At 49.9% G+C, this 13,845-nt stretch overlaps 2 protein-coding genes across 3 annotated transcripts in view; one reads left to right on the top strand and one right to left on the bottom strand.

The window, feature by feature from the left end:
* Positions 1 to 13,845, bottom strand: part of LOC107980451 (very-long-chain enoyl-CoA reductase) — a 69,493-nt gene that overhangs the window by 48,282 nt on the left and 7,366 nt on the right. The gene's annotated exons all lie outside the window — the stretch shown is intronic.
* LOC100680215 (facilitated trehalose transporter Tret1-2 homolog) overlaps positions 1 to 13,845 on the top strand; it is a 51,925-nt gene that overhangs the window by 35,824 nt on the left and 2,256 nt on the right. For both annotated transcript variants that reach the window (XM_016985419.3, XM_003427550.5), the window contains 6 exons: positions 9,232 to 9,333; positions 11,232 to 11,368; positions 11,533 to 11,779; positions 11,845 to 12,129; positions 12,338 to 12,590; positions 12,666 to 13,030. In XM_016985419.3, the coding sequence (XP_016840908.1) occupies positions 9,232 to 9,333; positions 11,232 to 11,368; positions 11,533 to 11,779; positions 11,845 to 12,129; positions 12,338 to 12,590; positions 12,666 to 13,030 (1,389 nt within the window). The remainder of the gene's footprint in view (positions 1 to 9,231; positions 9,334 to 11,231; positions 11,369 to 11,532; positions 11,780 to 11,844; positions 12,130 to 12,337; positions 12,591 to 12,665; positions 13,031 to 13,845) is intronic.

A 13,845-nucleotide genomic window follows, 5' to 3' on the forward strand; every position in this document is an offset into this window, starting at 1 on the left:
ATTCCTTTTAGGCGCGCGCGAGCGCGCGGTATAACTGGATCGGTACAAAGCTCTTCCGAAAATACGCTTTATTTTCGGCTGCTGCTGCTATTTTTCGTATTCTCCTTTTTCGAGCGAATTTCCAGAGGGGCCGGCTGCAGCGGCGCTGTCGCGCTTAGCTATTCACCGCGAGCGACTCGCGTTTTCCAGGGCTGGTATTAGGGGATAATTATCGCATTGTGTTTTTTGGAGACTAGTATTTGAATAAGTGTATATGTCAGCGATGAGGTCGACGGACGAGGGAAAATCCATCGCCACTGATGTACTATATACAGTACAGTACCAGCAGCAGTCGGACATAGAAGCGCGATGGTCTCGCGCGCAATTTGCCAATTTCACGGGCACTTCGCGGCGAATAATAATCGAAAATACAGCACAGTAGCTCTCTCTAGCAGCACAAAGCTCTCTGTGTCCCTCTCTCGCCCGCTCGCGGGCGAGTATTCGCGTCATTGTTCTGGCTGTACCGGAGCTGCCCGCAGAGCCACCCCAGAGCGAGAGAGCGACAATGGAATCAGATGTTTTGTCGACTGCAGCGGCGGGCCGCTCTCGTATAATAGAGGCGAGCGCGTGGCCTACACGCTAATGAAAGGCTTGCACCTTTGAATGCGCCGGACTGGCTGCGCGCGAGGCGCCAAATGAATAACGAAGAGAGAGAGAGAGAGAGAGAGAGAGAGAGAGAGAGAGAGAGGGAGAGAGACTGCAGCGAGTGCACACACACACACACACACACAGAGCTGGTTCTCTCTCAGTATGTGTGGTTGTGCGGAGCGATCAATTTGCAAGTGCAGCGGGGAGATGAGTTGTAGGCGCGGCGGTGCAGCGAGCGGCTACTTCCGTGGGAAAGACCGATGCGCACAATGTTTCTTTATTCAAATTGATTATTTCGCGAGGGAGAGAGAGAGGAATAAGTGTTGTTTAACGCAGGCTTCAATTGCTCCTCGGACGGCTGCCACCGTCTTTAAGGATTATCATCATCGCCTTTGTTTCTTCCAATCGCTCATAGACAGTAGCCGCCTTGTGCCTATACTATACTAATCGTCTATCGCAACGCGCGAATAAGAAGGGAAAATCGATGACCCAGTTGTGCATGCACAATAGTCAGCCGGGCCAACTGCAGCGCAGAGAGCGCCGGAGGGGGCAAGTTTTCGCGAGGCGGCCAATGTCAAAGTCCGCGAATCGATGGGCCGACGAGAGCTATAACACTGCCGCAGCGTCGCGGAAACAATGAGTCCTCTCCGCTGCAGGCGATGCGGCGCTATTTTTTTGCGGCCGCACCGCACATACAAGGACGCGATCGACTATCCGGCCGTTTAACGAGGGAAAATTCAGAGATAACTTTCTCGTTGGGTAAGAACATTTCTTAATTATATCGCGAAGCTGTGTAATAAAACAGGCACTCGTTGCGTTATCTTTATCGCGTATACGCTGAGATTTTCCCGAACGCCTGTCCAAACAGACGCCGTACCAGTCCAGCTGACGTTTATTGCCCCGGCGCATGGAATATGAAATTCGTTTTATGTACCCCCGCATCGCTGCCGTATTTACCCTGCGTAAATCAACGCGTAGAGCCACTGGTACTACTACTGCCGGCCCTGATCCCCGATGTAATGCCATTAAAAGCCGATCGACCTTGTTGCAGCCGGTGGCTCTCTCTCTCTCTCTCTCTCTCTCTCTCTCTCTCTCTCTCTCTCTCTCTGTGGAGAGTCATCTGCTAATCGAGAGACTTTTGTGTACACACACCGCTCGATAATTTCGGGGGAGACCCGCTGGTGGTCCCGAGATTTCGTAATTTCGTACGAGGGCGATCGTTATATTTCTCTGCAATTTTCGGGGAGATTATACTCCTCGTTATTAAAAATAATGAATTTAATGCTAGAGAACACGGAGCTGATACGCATAGATCCGTGAAAATATTGAACTTTGCATTTGCCCGCGCAAGCTCGAGATAGCAGAGCAAAGAATACGTAGAATTCGCTGAATTCGAGAGAATAAGAGGAGGACTTGTAGTGCAGCCCGAGGATTTGTCGAGCTGGTTCTCTTCTCTCACTCTCTCGCAAACATTCGCGAGCTGCGCGCTCGTTATACGATTTCCAGGATGTTTGCGAGAGGTGCGAACGCGACGATCTGCACGCGCGCCCCGGGAAAATCCTCTTTTTCCATTATGCATACGCGGATGCTTCGTCTCTTTTTCCCTGTGAAAAGTGTTTCTACTCTCCGAGTATATAATTTCGAAATATTTTTCCCGAGGCAGCTTTTCTTTCTGAATATTTTTTTTTTTTATTTTTTTTGCACTTCCCCGAGAGGACACGTGCGGAAGATTAATCACGCCCAGCCGGCTTCTTTAAAGAGTTTCGAACTTCCCGCTTCTTTTGTCCGATAGCAGTTCGCCGCGAGTTCGTCTGTCCATTATGCATATTGCAAAGTAATTTGCGGTACACGCCCACGGCAAAAAAACAGCGTTTTTCGCTACGTGACGAACATTTTTAGATTAGCATCAATTCATTGTTCGCCGTTCCGAGAGTCGCCGTATCGACGTCCGAAATCTATGACGAATGCGCAATCTCACTCGAGGAAAGCCACCCGAAGAGAGAAAGAGAGGAGACAGTCGGGAATACAGGCTGCACGGAAGAGAGCTGGATGGGAGGAAAAGAAAAGAGCCCCGCGAGCCATAAAAGTGCGCAGTGTCGAATGAATGGCGCGAAAGCGCGAGTCGAGAAATCACGTTCGGTTACATCGTGTGTTACACGAGAGCGCCGGTAAGCAATACCCCCCGAGGCTGTTTACAAGAGCCGCGACGCCACCGCCACGTGGGGCTTCTCCCCCCCCCCCCCCCCACACTCTACATGTGTGTGTGTGTGTGTAGCATCGCTTTGCTTGCACATCGGCTCCGGTCTGATGCAGTCGGATATGTTGTGTGTGCTTTTTTTGCTTCTGTACGTGTTTTTGGGTTTGCGAGATGCGAAATCGCGATACTTTTCGCCAAGTGTCTTTCACGATTCGCGACACTCGAATTTTTCGAAGCTATATCGCGTTATTTATCACCGCGAACAGCTTAAACTCACACCGGCAAAAACCTGCCAGCAACGATCCTCAAAAAAGTATTCGTTTTTCCCATCCGCTCCGCGGGGCGAAGAAAGCGTCGTCGGAATGATAATTAATGCGCGAGCAAAGCCCGCAGCTCTCTCTCTCTCTCTCTCAAGCGTCAAACTTCAGGAATAATTAATTTCGCTCGGGCGACGCAGCGCAAAAATCGGATCGCCCCGGCAAAACGACGAAATCGAAAAAAAAAAGAAGAGGAAGAAACCGTCCTGTGCGAAACTCGCGCACACACAGCGAGGATCCGAGAGAAGAAGATGAACTCGCGTATATAGTGGCTCTCTTGATTAATTGAGCGCGCGCGACGCTGCACAAAAGAGCCGGACTTCGGTCGGCTTCGCGCGTGACGCGAGCGAAATAACGAAATAGCAAATGGAATAAAAAAGCGTCTAAGTTACGTACTAGTGCGTGTGTGGATATTACAGGATCGACGAACCGAAACTGTAGTAGGTGATATAGATCGAGTTGAAATTGAATTTTTCGCGGTCTCGGGCCTTAACAGGTAGCAACAACTCGGTTAATTTAGATAAATAGCGTTAATTAATATATAGCGCGGCGCGTGCGCGTAAGCGAGTGTGGTGTAAATGAGAGCTTGTGATGCAAGAGCGCGCGGAATGTTTGTGTTTACTTTAACTGACTCGCGCCGCCGAGTCGTCACCCTCGTATGTACGCGTTTCGATAATTTATCTCTCTGTCTTGAAAATTGGCTCCGCGCGTGGCTGTAATAAATTCCCGCGTTGCGTTTACACGAAAGCCGATAAGCTTTTCGGAAAAAAATATCCGTCTGGCCTCTTACACACGTAAAAGTAACGAACTCTCGGAGTATAAAGTTCGTTATAAATACGAAAATTGCCAGAAGCCCATCGGCGAACGAGCGGATGTGCACTTAACGCGCCGGGAATATTGTCCGACATAAAAGCGAGAGAGCTAGAAAGTCCGTAACGCTATGCGCAAAGAGACGACTCTCGGGGTACTGTTTTAGGCTCAACCTTGCGCGAACGGGCCGTTAACGCGCGCAAACTCATCCGCAGACTAAACACGTCTTGGACGGATAGTGATTTTGATTTAGAGCGCGAATACCGACTCCTCCTCCGCCGCGCATCCGGTCGTCTTTTTCCGTACGATGAAGTCGACACACTCGGCGCGCAATGGGTCACGGAAAAACGTCGCTTGTTTTCTTCTTTTTCCAAAGGGGGAGGTACTCGCCGAGCTGATGGGTAATTTATGCGCGATTTTACAGCGGAATGAGTTACGAGTAAACGTAGGAAAATGAATTTTCAATCGCCTGATTTTTCGAACAAAAGACCGTAAACAGAACGATTAAAATACTGGTTATACGCAGCCTCAAAGTCGTCGAGCGTTAGAGACGAAGATGATCCAAACAAACAACGCGAGGAAAAAAGCAGACGCTCTTGAAGCGGCAAGGCCAGTTTTTCCGACGGCAAACTCGCCCGTGTACTCGATGAAATCGTCGAGAATAAGATTCGAATTTTCTATATCTCAACCAGAGCAGAGTCCGGGTGGAAACTCTGCTAATTAGGCGCATAACCCTAGATCCATTTTTTCCCTATTAGCCACGACGTCGAGGTGACGAAACTTTTTAATTAAGCCTCCCTCTCACCTCGCACACACATGCTTCGTAATTTTAATTTACAGCGCAGAGGATAAGCCTTTCAACGTTTTCGCAGTCGGATAAATCAGCGACGTTATCATATTATATGCCTCCGTAAAAACTCGACACATATAAGATGAAAAATCACGCGCTCGAATATAATCGGTACACCCCACGCAGTCGCTCAAAACAAAAAAGCTCTCGGTATAACGATTAAACGGCGAATTTTCCTCGCGCGATCTTATCTCCTAAGCACCTCTCGTATCGGGTCAGCAACGTGTTCTCTTTCTCTCCTTTCAGCGCGAGAATAAAAAAAGCGCGATAAACCGATCCCGTTTCGATCCTAATCTCCGTCAGCACACGTATACAGCATCAAACGCACTTTTCTTCGCGCTCGCGTATACACAATAAAAACTCGCGGCTACGAGAGAGCTGCGCATGAATATTAACCGCCTCGAAACAACGGTAAATCTCGCGATGCAAAAAGAGCGTCGGGGATATTTATTCCTCTACGCGAGCGCGCGAGGCGCCTGCAAGAGACATCGCTCGTTTACACGGCGCATAAAAGCCTGTAGATATAGCCGTCGCGATATATACTGCAGCAGGGGGGGGGGGGGGAGCGCTTTATATATACCTGCGCTGGGATATCGCATATACCTATGCGGACATAATGGACGCGCGTATATTCATCGAGCCACTTGACCCGGATGTCCCTCTCTCAGTCTGCACACTTGCACAGCTTTTTTGGCCTACAGACGACTCGGACTTGGGAAATCAAGCGCCGATACACCAGGAACGCGTATAATGGCGTACAAACTTTGTATTCGAAAGAGGCGAGTTTAAGATGCTGAATTGATTACACTCGTCCCCGAAAGCATCGCGCGCTCCTCATAAAACACAAAATCAAGAACTCGTCCATCCGAGAGTGAATCAGTCGTAGAGATACTTCTCAAGTAGGTCGCGAAACTTATCTCCTCCATCGTCGTCGTCGTCGTCGGCGTTGGATCGGGGCGATATAGAAAAATCCTGTCGAGGAAACTTGCGCGCGCGAAATTTTCAATAGGGGCTCTCTCTCTCTCTCTCTCTCTCTCTCTCTCTCTCTCTCTCTCTCTCTCTCTCTCTCTCTCTCCACACAGAGAGACAGACTTAGTCGGTGGGAAGTGAAAGCGTTTGAATTTTTCAGAACACATAATGTAACGCGCGTACAGTATAATACATCGAGTCGCGCATAACGAGTTTGTTTGTCTCTCTGATGGTTGACATATCCTATAAACTCGGGAGTTTCCACGAGAAAGATAAAGCGTGCACTCTCAGCTTCGCATTAATGGAAAATGGATGAATGTAATTAGCGGCGGGGGAGACGCGTAATACGTCTATATGCACACAAAAGCGCGCTAGCGAGCGATGAAAGTCGAGGAGTGATTAGCCCCCGCGCGCATAATAGCTCGAGTATTTAATAACGTTTGATTTATCGCCCCGCGCGAATTTATTATCTCTCTCACCAGGAGCGAGCTGGGATAGGAAGAGCTGGGGTAATTGAATGATAGCTGAAAAGCCTCGTGTGTCTCCTCAAGCCCGTATCTCGACGAGTATATGCAGCTCGAAAAAAGGACCGCGAAACAGCATCGATCGATCCAATTAAATTTCTATTCAATAGCTCGTCCCTCGCCGCGCTGCACGACTATACACACACAAACGCGCGCAGAGGAGAAGAAAAAAGTCGGGCGCTCGGCGTCTTCCTCTCCCTACGGAGGTACTACTATCGACCGGCGCTGCTGCTGCAGCGAGGAGAAAAGAGCGTCGGCGGCGGCGGCGGTGACGTGGTACACTATCGTGAAAATCTGTAATTAAGTTCCGTTTTCCGTGGAATAGACCTCGACGCTCTATATAAACGAATTCAAAGCCTCGCTGCTGCAGCTCCGAGGGTGTCGTCGTCGCATCTTCTTATTAAATCTCACAGGAGCTCTCTGCAGAGGCCCGAGTGTTTGTATAGAGAGACGCGCGCCTGATTGGGCTCTCTGTATACTCTGTATACTCGTGGCGCCGAGTATTATAATAAGGAGACGCCGCTGCGCTGTGAATGTGCAATAATTTATATGTATTCCCCCCCCCCCTCCCCCGCCCCTGGTGTTCTCTTCTCTCGTGCATGCACGCAGCGCGAGAGCAAAGTCGTATAGAGAGTATAATAAGGGTTATAGGTGCGGCTGAGTGGAGGATATTTTGCGCCGATAAGGAAAATCGCCTGGATGTAATGCGCTCGTCTATACTAGTATTTTAACGGAAGGGAGAGAAGTTTTTTTTTTATATTGTTTTGCATAAGCGCGAGTACTGACGTTTGATACGACATGTTTTATTATAATTAATTCATTAACGTCAGGAATGGATTTTCGAGTTCGGAGATAGCTGTCCGTAAAATCAGTGATCGATTGCGATCGCGCTACGATGTATATCCGTTTATACTGGATTAACTCGTTCATATTCCGAAGCCCTTAGAACCGCTCGAAAACAGTGATGCGCAAATTGAAAATTCAACAAAACAGCTCTCGACCTATTATCACAATGTTCAATCAGCTACCAGCCGAGAAGCCTTAAAGCGCAGCATACATCCCGCCTTTAATATCTATCAATTTAAATAATATCGCAATTATACCCGTTGGCTATTGATTTACAAGTAAAGTCCATTATACATTCGCGCGCTCGCGAAATATAATAATCGATTCAGCATCGGCGCGCGAAAGTTGTAACCTAAAGCACTCAGCGCGTGCAGGCGGCGCAAGAAAGAGCTACCGCGCGCGCGCGCGCGAGAGAGAGAGAGAGAGAGAGAGCAGGGGCTAATTTATGCCGAACTCTCCGCACGAGCGCTGCAGTGTGCCTTATATGTATTAAATTACATATTCATAAATGCGGACGCAACTGCGATTCAATTTAGTCGCGCGAGCGGGCCGTCGTCTTCATCGGCGATTAATTGAAACGACGCCGCTATGGCGAATCCCATTATTTCGCTGCGCAAACTTATTTAAAAGTTGCGCGCGATTGATTCTGAGAGAAAATTTTTAGAGTTTTATACAACTCGACGTGTTAAAAAAAAAAGGCTTTCAAGCTAGTGCGGGTGTTATACTTCAAAATATTTGTTCTATCCTTATCGCGTCTGTAATCTCTTCGAGAGGAGCGAGATATCGCGTGTAAACGAATGTCAGATCCTTGAGAGAAATCTCTATAGAATCGTCGCTGTAATCTGCATAACACTTGATTCGTGTAAAAGATCTTTTATCGCCTAAAACTTTCGCTGCGACCACAGCGTTGCGCAACGAACACGTCGCTAGAGCTGTCAAGGTACACACATTCGCGAAAACTCGTATTTCTCGCTAAATATCCGCGGATAACTTTTATCTAAACGATCGTCGAGTACAAGTCGTTATAAAGACTAGATAAACGCCGGCGTACCAGCACTCGTTCCTCGCAAAAGTCACTCGATTAATATCTCCCGACTCGAGTTACTCAATAATCGTAAAGAAACTTGAATCGTCGGATTCTCGAAAAAGCACTTACAACTCGGCGAATTAATTTTTCGCTTTTAGCGCGGAAGGAGTATAGAAGGCAAAAATACGCACGAGCCATTAAAGTCCGTGTTCGAATTAATGACAGTCGTTGAACAATGATGTGCACTCGTTAAACTCAGGCGTCGGCGTATAAAACCCAGAGACGAGAGAGAAACTCTGAAATTTCACTGCAGGGCTATTGTTCTTCTCGCTCGCTCACTCTCTGGGGGGATGCAGTCGCCGCCGCGAGGCTCGCCCGAATCGTTACAATTGTTCGGCAGCGCGAGCTTTTACGAGAAAATCATTTTCGCTCCGTGCGCGGGCGATGATTGATTTTCATTTAGAGCTGCGCCTGATACGCTCTCAGGCCTTTTTCGTTGAGAGCCTCCGGGGCCGAGTTGCGAAAATTCGGCAAATTGCTGTAATCCATAATGTAGGGCGCGATTTATTATACGCTCCTGGGATAATAGCCTGATGGCTTGATTGAATTTCTATACGGGCACTCTTCATAGTTTCGAAAATAGAAAACGAGAGCTTGAAGCTCCGAGTGAAGTTTGTCTAATTTTTTGCAACTTCTACCCGCGAGCGAAATTGGAGATTTCTGTTTTTAGTTACTCGGGGAAAATATAGAGCAAGCGCACTTGCTCCATATTTCTCCCCGAGTTGAAAGCTCGTGACCTCTCTCCGCAATTAATGATCGCCCGAAGATATCGAGAAGATATCGCCGTGTGCCATCTGTTAAACTTTTCCAAATGTCTCTCGCGAAACAGTCGAGACCTATCGGTTCGCAGTTACGTTTATTTTTCGCTCCACCAACCAGCCTATCGAGTGATAACACACGATGCTCTCGTCCCAGCGATTATCCCCGCTGCAACTGTATAAAATATATACCTATCTCTCTTTCGACTGGATAATTAAGCGATCGTTGCATGATTGATTTTGCAGGTGACAACAGTACCGGACGAGGCCGAGGACGGCTTTAAAGTCCCGAGAGCTACAGTCGTGCACATGGCGTCGACGGCGACCCGACCGCAGCACATGTCCCAGGTGAGTGCGTTCGCGTGTTTTCGCCTCTCCCTCGCTGCATACATATAACGCGTGTGTGACACGCGCGTATCCCTCTCTCGATTTTCCCAGCTGATCGAAGCCCTTTGCCAGCGCTTTTAACTCCCTCGCCGCGATTAGAGCATTTGGGGCGAGAAAATTCAGCCGATGCCATATGTAAATTGCAGCGTCATTTCGAGTGCGAATTGGACGGTATAATGCAAGCCTGATTTCAGCTTTCGGCCGATGTGTTTTTAGCTCTCCGATCGCGTATAAACGAACGGAATAAATAAACACGCGTGAACGCGTCGAGAGTATCTCTCTCGCAGCTGTGGACCGCCCGCGAGCCTCCGAAATGAAGACATCCGAGGATATAATGAACGGTTTGCTCGGGCATAATACGCAGGAGGGGCCACGGCCTCTCGGCGCAGATTCTTATGCACGCGAGCTTTTTCACGACTATGATTTAGCCATCGGCGCATACGCGCCGCTATTGGTACTCTGCCTTTCTCGAGAGAGCGAAATTTCGAGACGAGCTAATGACCCGGGCTTTTAGGCTAATACCGGACGATTTTTCAGGCGATCCTTATTCTCGCGATCGATCACAGCTGCCGGTCGTCGTTCCGGGAATATTTTTTATGGAGGGAATTACGGCTCAATTTTTTCTTCGGAGTATTATGTATAAAGCAATAACGTAATTTTTCTGGTTGTTTCAGTTCGCGCGCGTGTATCGCTGCAGGAAAGTCTTGCAAAACGTTGATTAAATCCAGAGACGCGTCTGTTAATATTACGAAGAGACTCTTGAAAATCGCAGCTATCTAATCAGCAAGAAAGTTTAAGTATCGTAAACAGCGAGCAGACGTTGAACAATGTCCCCTTTGATCTACGCCGACTCTTCGATTCAGCTGAATTATCCCGACAGTTAACTAGCACTCTCGCGACAATGATCATCATTTGCTCCGTATAACTAATGTTTGGCTCAGAACCAGAAAAAATCACAAATACGATCCCTCACGTGTGAGGTGCGTAGAGAGAGAAGAAGACGAGCGTAGAGAGAAGGGGCCTGTTCGCCGAAATTAGTATTCCCTGGCTCTGCTGCCGCGGCGGTGATCCGCTATGCGGTCTGGCCTGACTTTCAATTTGCGAATACCGCGGAGGATATGGGTTATCGATGCTTCAGTCCTTCGAAAAGACGATGGACTAGTAGTAATTGTGTTAACGACACCGTTGAATAACGTCATTATCAGTAGTCCAGCGGTCAGTTGCGGCATTTCCGGCCGGTTATTCTCTTTCTCTCTCTCTGTCTCTTGTGCAACAGCGCCGACTATATACCGCAATCGTAATCGATAACCCGAGTCCTCATTCGACATTTATTCCCTAGTTTTACTGTCGCCCGCGCGCATAGATAGCATAATCGACGCTGTCGCGTATGGCATAACCGGAACACGTTAACGACCCGTCCGAAGAAAAAAAATCATCGCTGTGTATCCATATCGAGGAAAGCGCGACGTATAAACTCGGCCATAAGTGAACATTTTCAGAGGCTGAGAGAGCAAACAATTCGACCGCACGCGTATTATTATTCGCTCTCCGCGGCTTTGATCAATATTTTGTTTATCTTATCCCCGCGAGCGCGTTCGCCCCCTGCGATTACAAAGCGTTGATTAAAAAACTTCGCGGATGGTGTTCTATAATTCAATGCGCTCAACTCGGGGCGTTCATTTTCGCGGGTGTGGATACTTGGCTCGCTCTTATTCTTTCTTTTCATATTTTCCGTGGGAAATAATCCCAAGACCGAATGAAAATATATATGCCGCTGATTTATATACCTACACCGCAGCTCTTTCGGCTCTTAAGAAACTGTACGCACTAAATCAAGGCCGCGACACATCTAATTCTAGGTCCTGGCGACGCTGGCACTCTCGATGGGAACGCTGTCGTCGGGCCTGGCCAAAGGCTACACCTCGCCGGCTCTCGACTCCATAATACTAGACAATCAAACGCCCAGCCTCTACCAATTGAATAACAACGGCACTTGGTGAGTAATGCAACTCGATTTTCAAAGGCACGCGCCGCATATGTGATCTTTTTGCCCCCTAATAATAACGGGCGTATAATCGCTCTCGGGCCTTTGAAAAAAGAGCGTAGAAGCAAAATCGAGTCAGCTTTTCTATAACGATCGATTCCGATTGCCATACGCAGGACGGCGTTCTCGGTAACGCTGCAGGAGGCCTCGTGGGTAGCCTCGCTGTCGATGCTGGGCGCCTGGTTCGGCGCGATGATCGGCGACTGGATAATGCGCAAGGGCCGCAGGCTGGCCCTCCGACTGACCTCGCTGCCGCTCGCCGCCGCCTGGGTGCTCACGGGCGTGGCGCCCTGCCTCGAGCTCATCTACACGACCAGCTTCATCGGCGGCCTCTGCTGCTCCGTCATCACGATGGTCGCTCAGGTATGCGTTTTTCTTTTGCTCGTGTGTCTCGACGTTTCTTTCACTCCGTCATCGTCCGCGCGCAGGTGTACATCTCGGAGATCTCGGTGCCGGGCATCCGCGGCTGCCTGTCGGCGATGCTGAAGGTGCTGGGCCACGTGGGTGTGCTGCTGTCGTACATCGCGGGCTCCTACCTCAACTGGCGGCAGAGCGCGCTCCTCGTGGCGATAGCCCCGTCGATGCTCTTCCTGGGCACCCTCTGCATCCCCGAGACGCCCTCTTACCTCGTGCTCAACGGCAAGGACGAGGAGGCGGCGAGCAGTCTCCAGTGGCTCCGCGGCTCCCACGTCGACATCAGGCACGAGCTTCAAGTACGTATAATAGCGCAGATTACGACTCTGGAAAGAGAGAGAGAGAGAGAGAGAGAGCTGCGGCGCATTAAGCCTCTTATCCGTCTCTCTCTCTCTCTCTCTCTCTCTCTCTCTCTCTCTCTCTCTCTCTCTCTCTCTCTCTCTATCTCGTATTATACGCGCAAACTTGCTTATCTAACCGGCGCTGTGTCTCGCCGCTTGTTTCCAGGTGATAAAGACGAACATCCTGGCCTCGAGGGCCAAGCAGTACGGCCTGACGTTCAAGAGCAGTATGCTGGCGCCCCGGCTCTACAAGCCGATCGGCATCACCTGCGGACTCATGTTCTTCCAGCGCTTCTCCGGGGCGAACGCCTTCAACTACTACGCAGTCAACATCTTCCGGCAGACCCTCGGGGGCATGAACCCCCACGGCGCCACCATTGCCATCGGCTTCGTCCAGCTGCTGGCCTCGCTCCTCTCGGGTGAGTTTTCGGAAAAAGGCTTTTCGAGGAAAAGCAAGTTTTCGGAATTCACGTGTCCTCTCTGTCTCCTCTCAGGCTTCCTCATCGACATAGTGGGCCGGCTGCCGCTGCTGATCGCCAGCACGGTCTTCATGTCGCTGGCCCTGGCTGGTTTCGGCAGCTACGCCTACTACAACTCGATGTCGCAAATGCAGAGCATACCCGCCTCGTCGTACGCGGCCGAGGCGGCGGCCAGCGTGTCCGGCCAACACGACTGGATACCCCTCCTCTGCGTCCTCGTGTTCACTACCGCTCTGGCTCTCGGTATCTCGCCCATATCCTGGCTCCTCATCGGCGAGCTCTTCCCCCTCGAGTACCGGGGACTCGGCTCCAGCATCAGCACGAGCTTCAGCTACTTCTGCGCCTTCGTCGCCATCAAGCTCTACATGGACTTTCAGGAGGTGATACGAGTTGTTGTTTATTATATTTATTGCCTAATTGCGCTCCGAGAAATTAATTATACGGGCTTTCGCGGAAGCGCCGACGGCTCTCTGGGTTTTTCGCGTGATTCACTCGTGCGTAACAATGCGGCGTTTGAAAAGAAAACGTTCTCCGGCACAACGAACGAAAGAGAGGCGGCTTGATTAGCGTTAAGCACTTTCGTCGGAAATAAAGCCATTGTTCGATTGTAGAAAACGATCTCCGCGGTCGAGAATCGACTCGTAATCGTCGGGCGCTCCCCGCGTACGCTATGCATGCAAGAGAGGAGTCAGCACACTCTCTCGCGCGCGTTCCTTTCAAATTACGGCACGCGCAAAAAGAAGGAGAGAGGAGTAACGCGGCGCTCGGAAGTGCGCTCGTCTACTTCTTAAAAGCGGCGGCCTTTGCGATTCGCGCCCGCCCGGCCGCTTACTTTTCTCATTAGCTTAATTGCGCCGCTAAAGCGTGGGCGCCCATCCTCTCTTTGAGGGGACGACGCGAGAGCCGACTTTCCTCGCTGGCAAAGCACGTTTTTCTTCGGCTCCGAAAATAGAGAGACGTCGCGGCTTTCCCGACTATGATTTATAAGCGCGCGCGCTCGATAATCGATCCGCGCTAGTCGTGTCGTAACTGTACACTCGGTGCGCAGCGATTCGTCGCGGCGGATCTTTTTGCCTCAATTATCGAGCGCTCGTTTCTTGTGCAACGCGCGTCCTGGAATTCGCAGCCGCGCCGGCGACTTTCAACTCGTGCGATCGATATACCAGTCGCACAACCTGATCATTTGTTCGGTTTC

The sequence above is a fragment of the Nasonia vitripennis genome, chromosome 4, assembly GCF_009193385.2.
Source record: "Nasonia vitripennis strain AsymCx chromosome 4, Nvit_psr_1.1, whole genome shotgun sequence".
NCBI classification, from domain to species: Eukaryota; Metazoa; Arthropoda; class Insecta; order Hymenoptera; family Pteromalidae; genus Nasonia; species Nasonia vitripennis.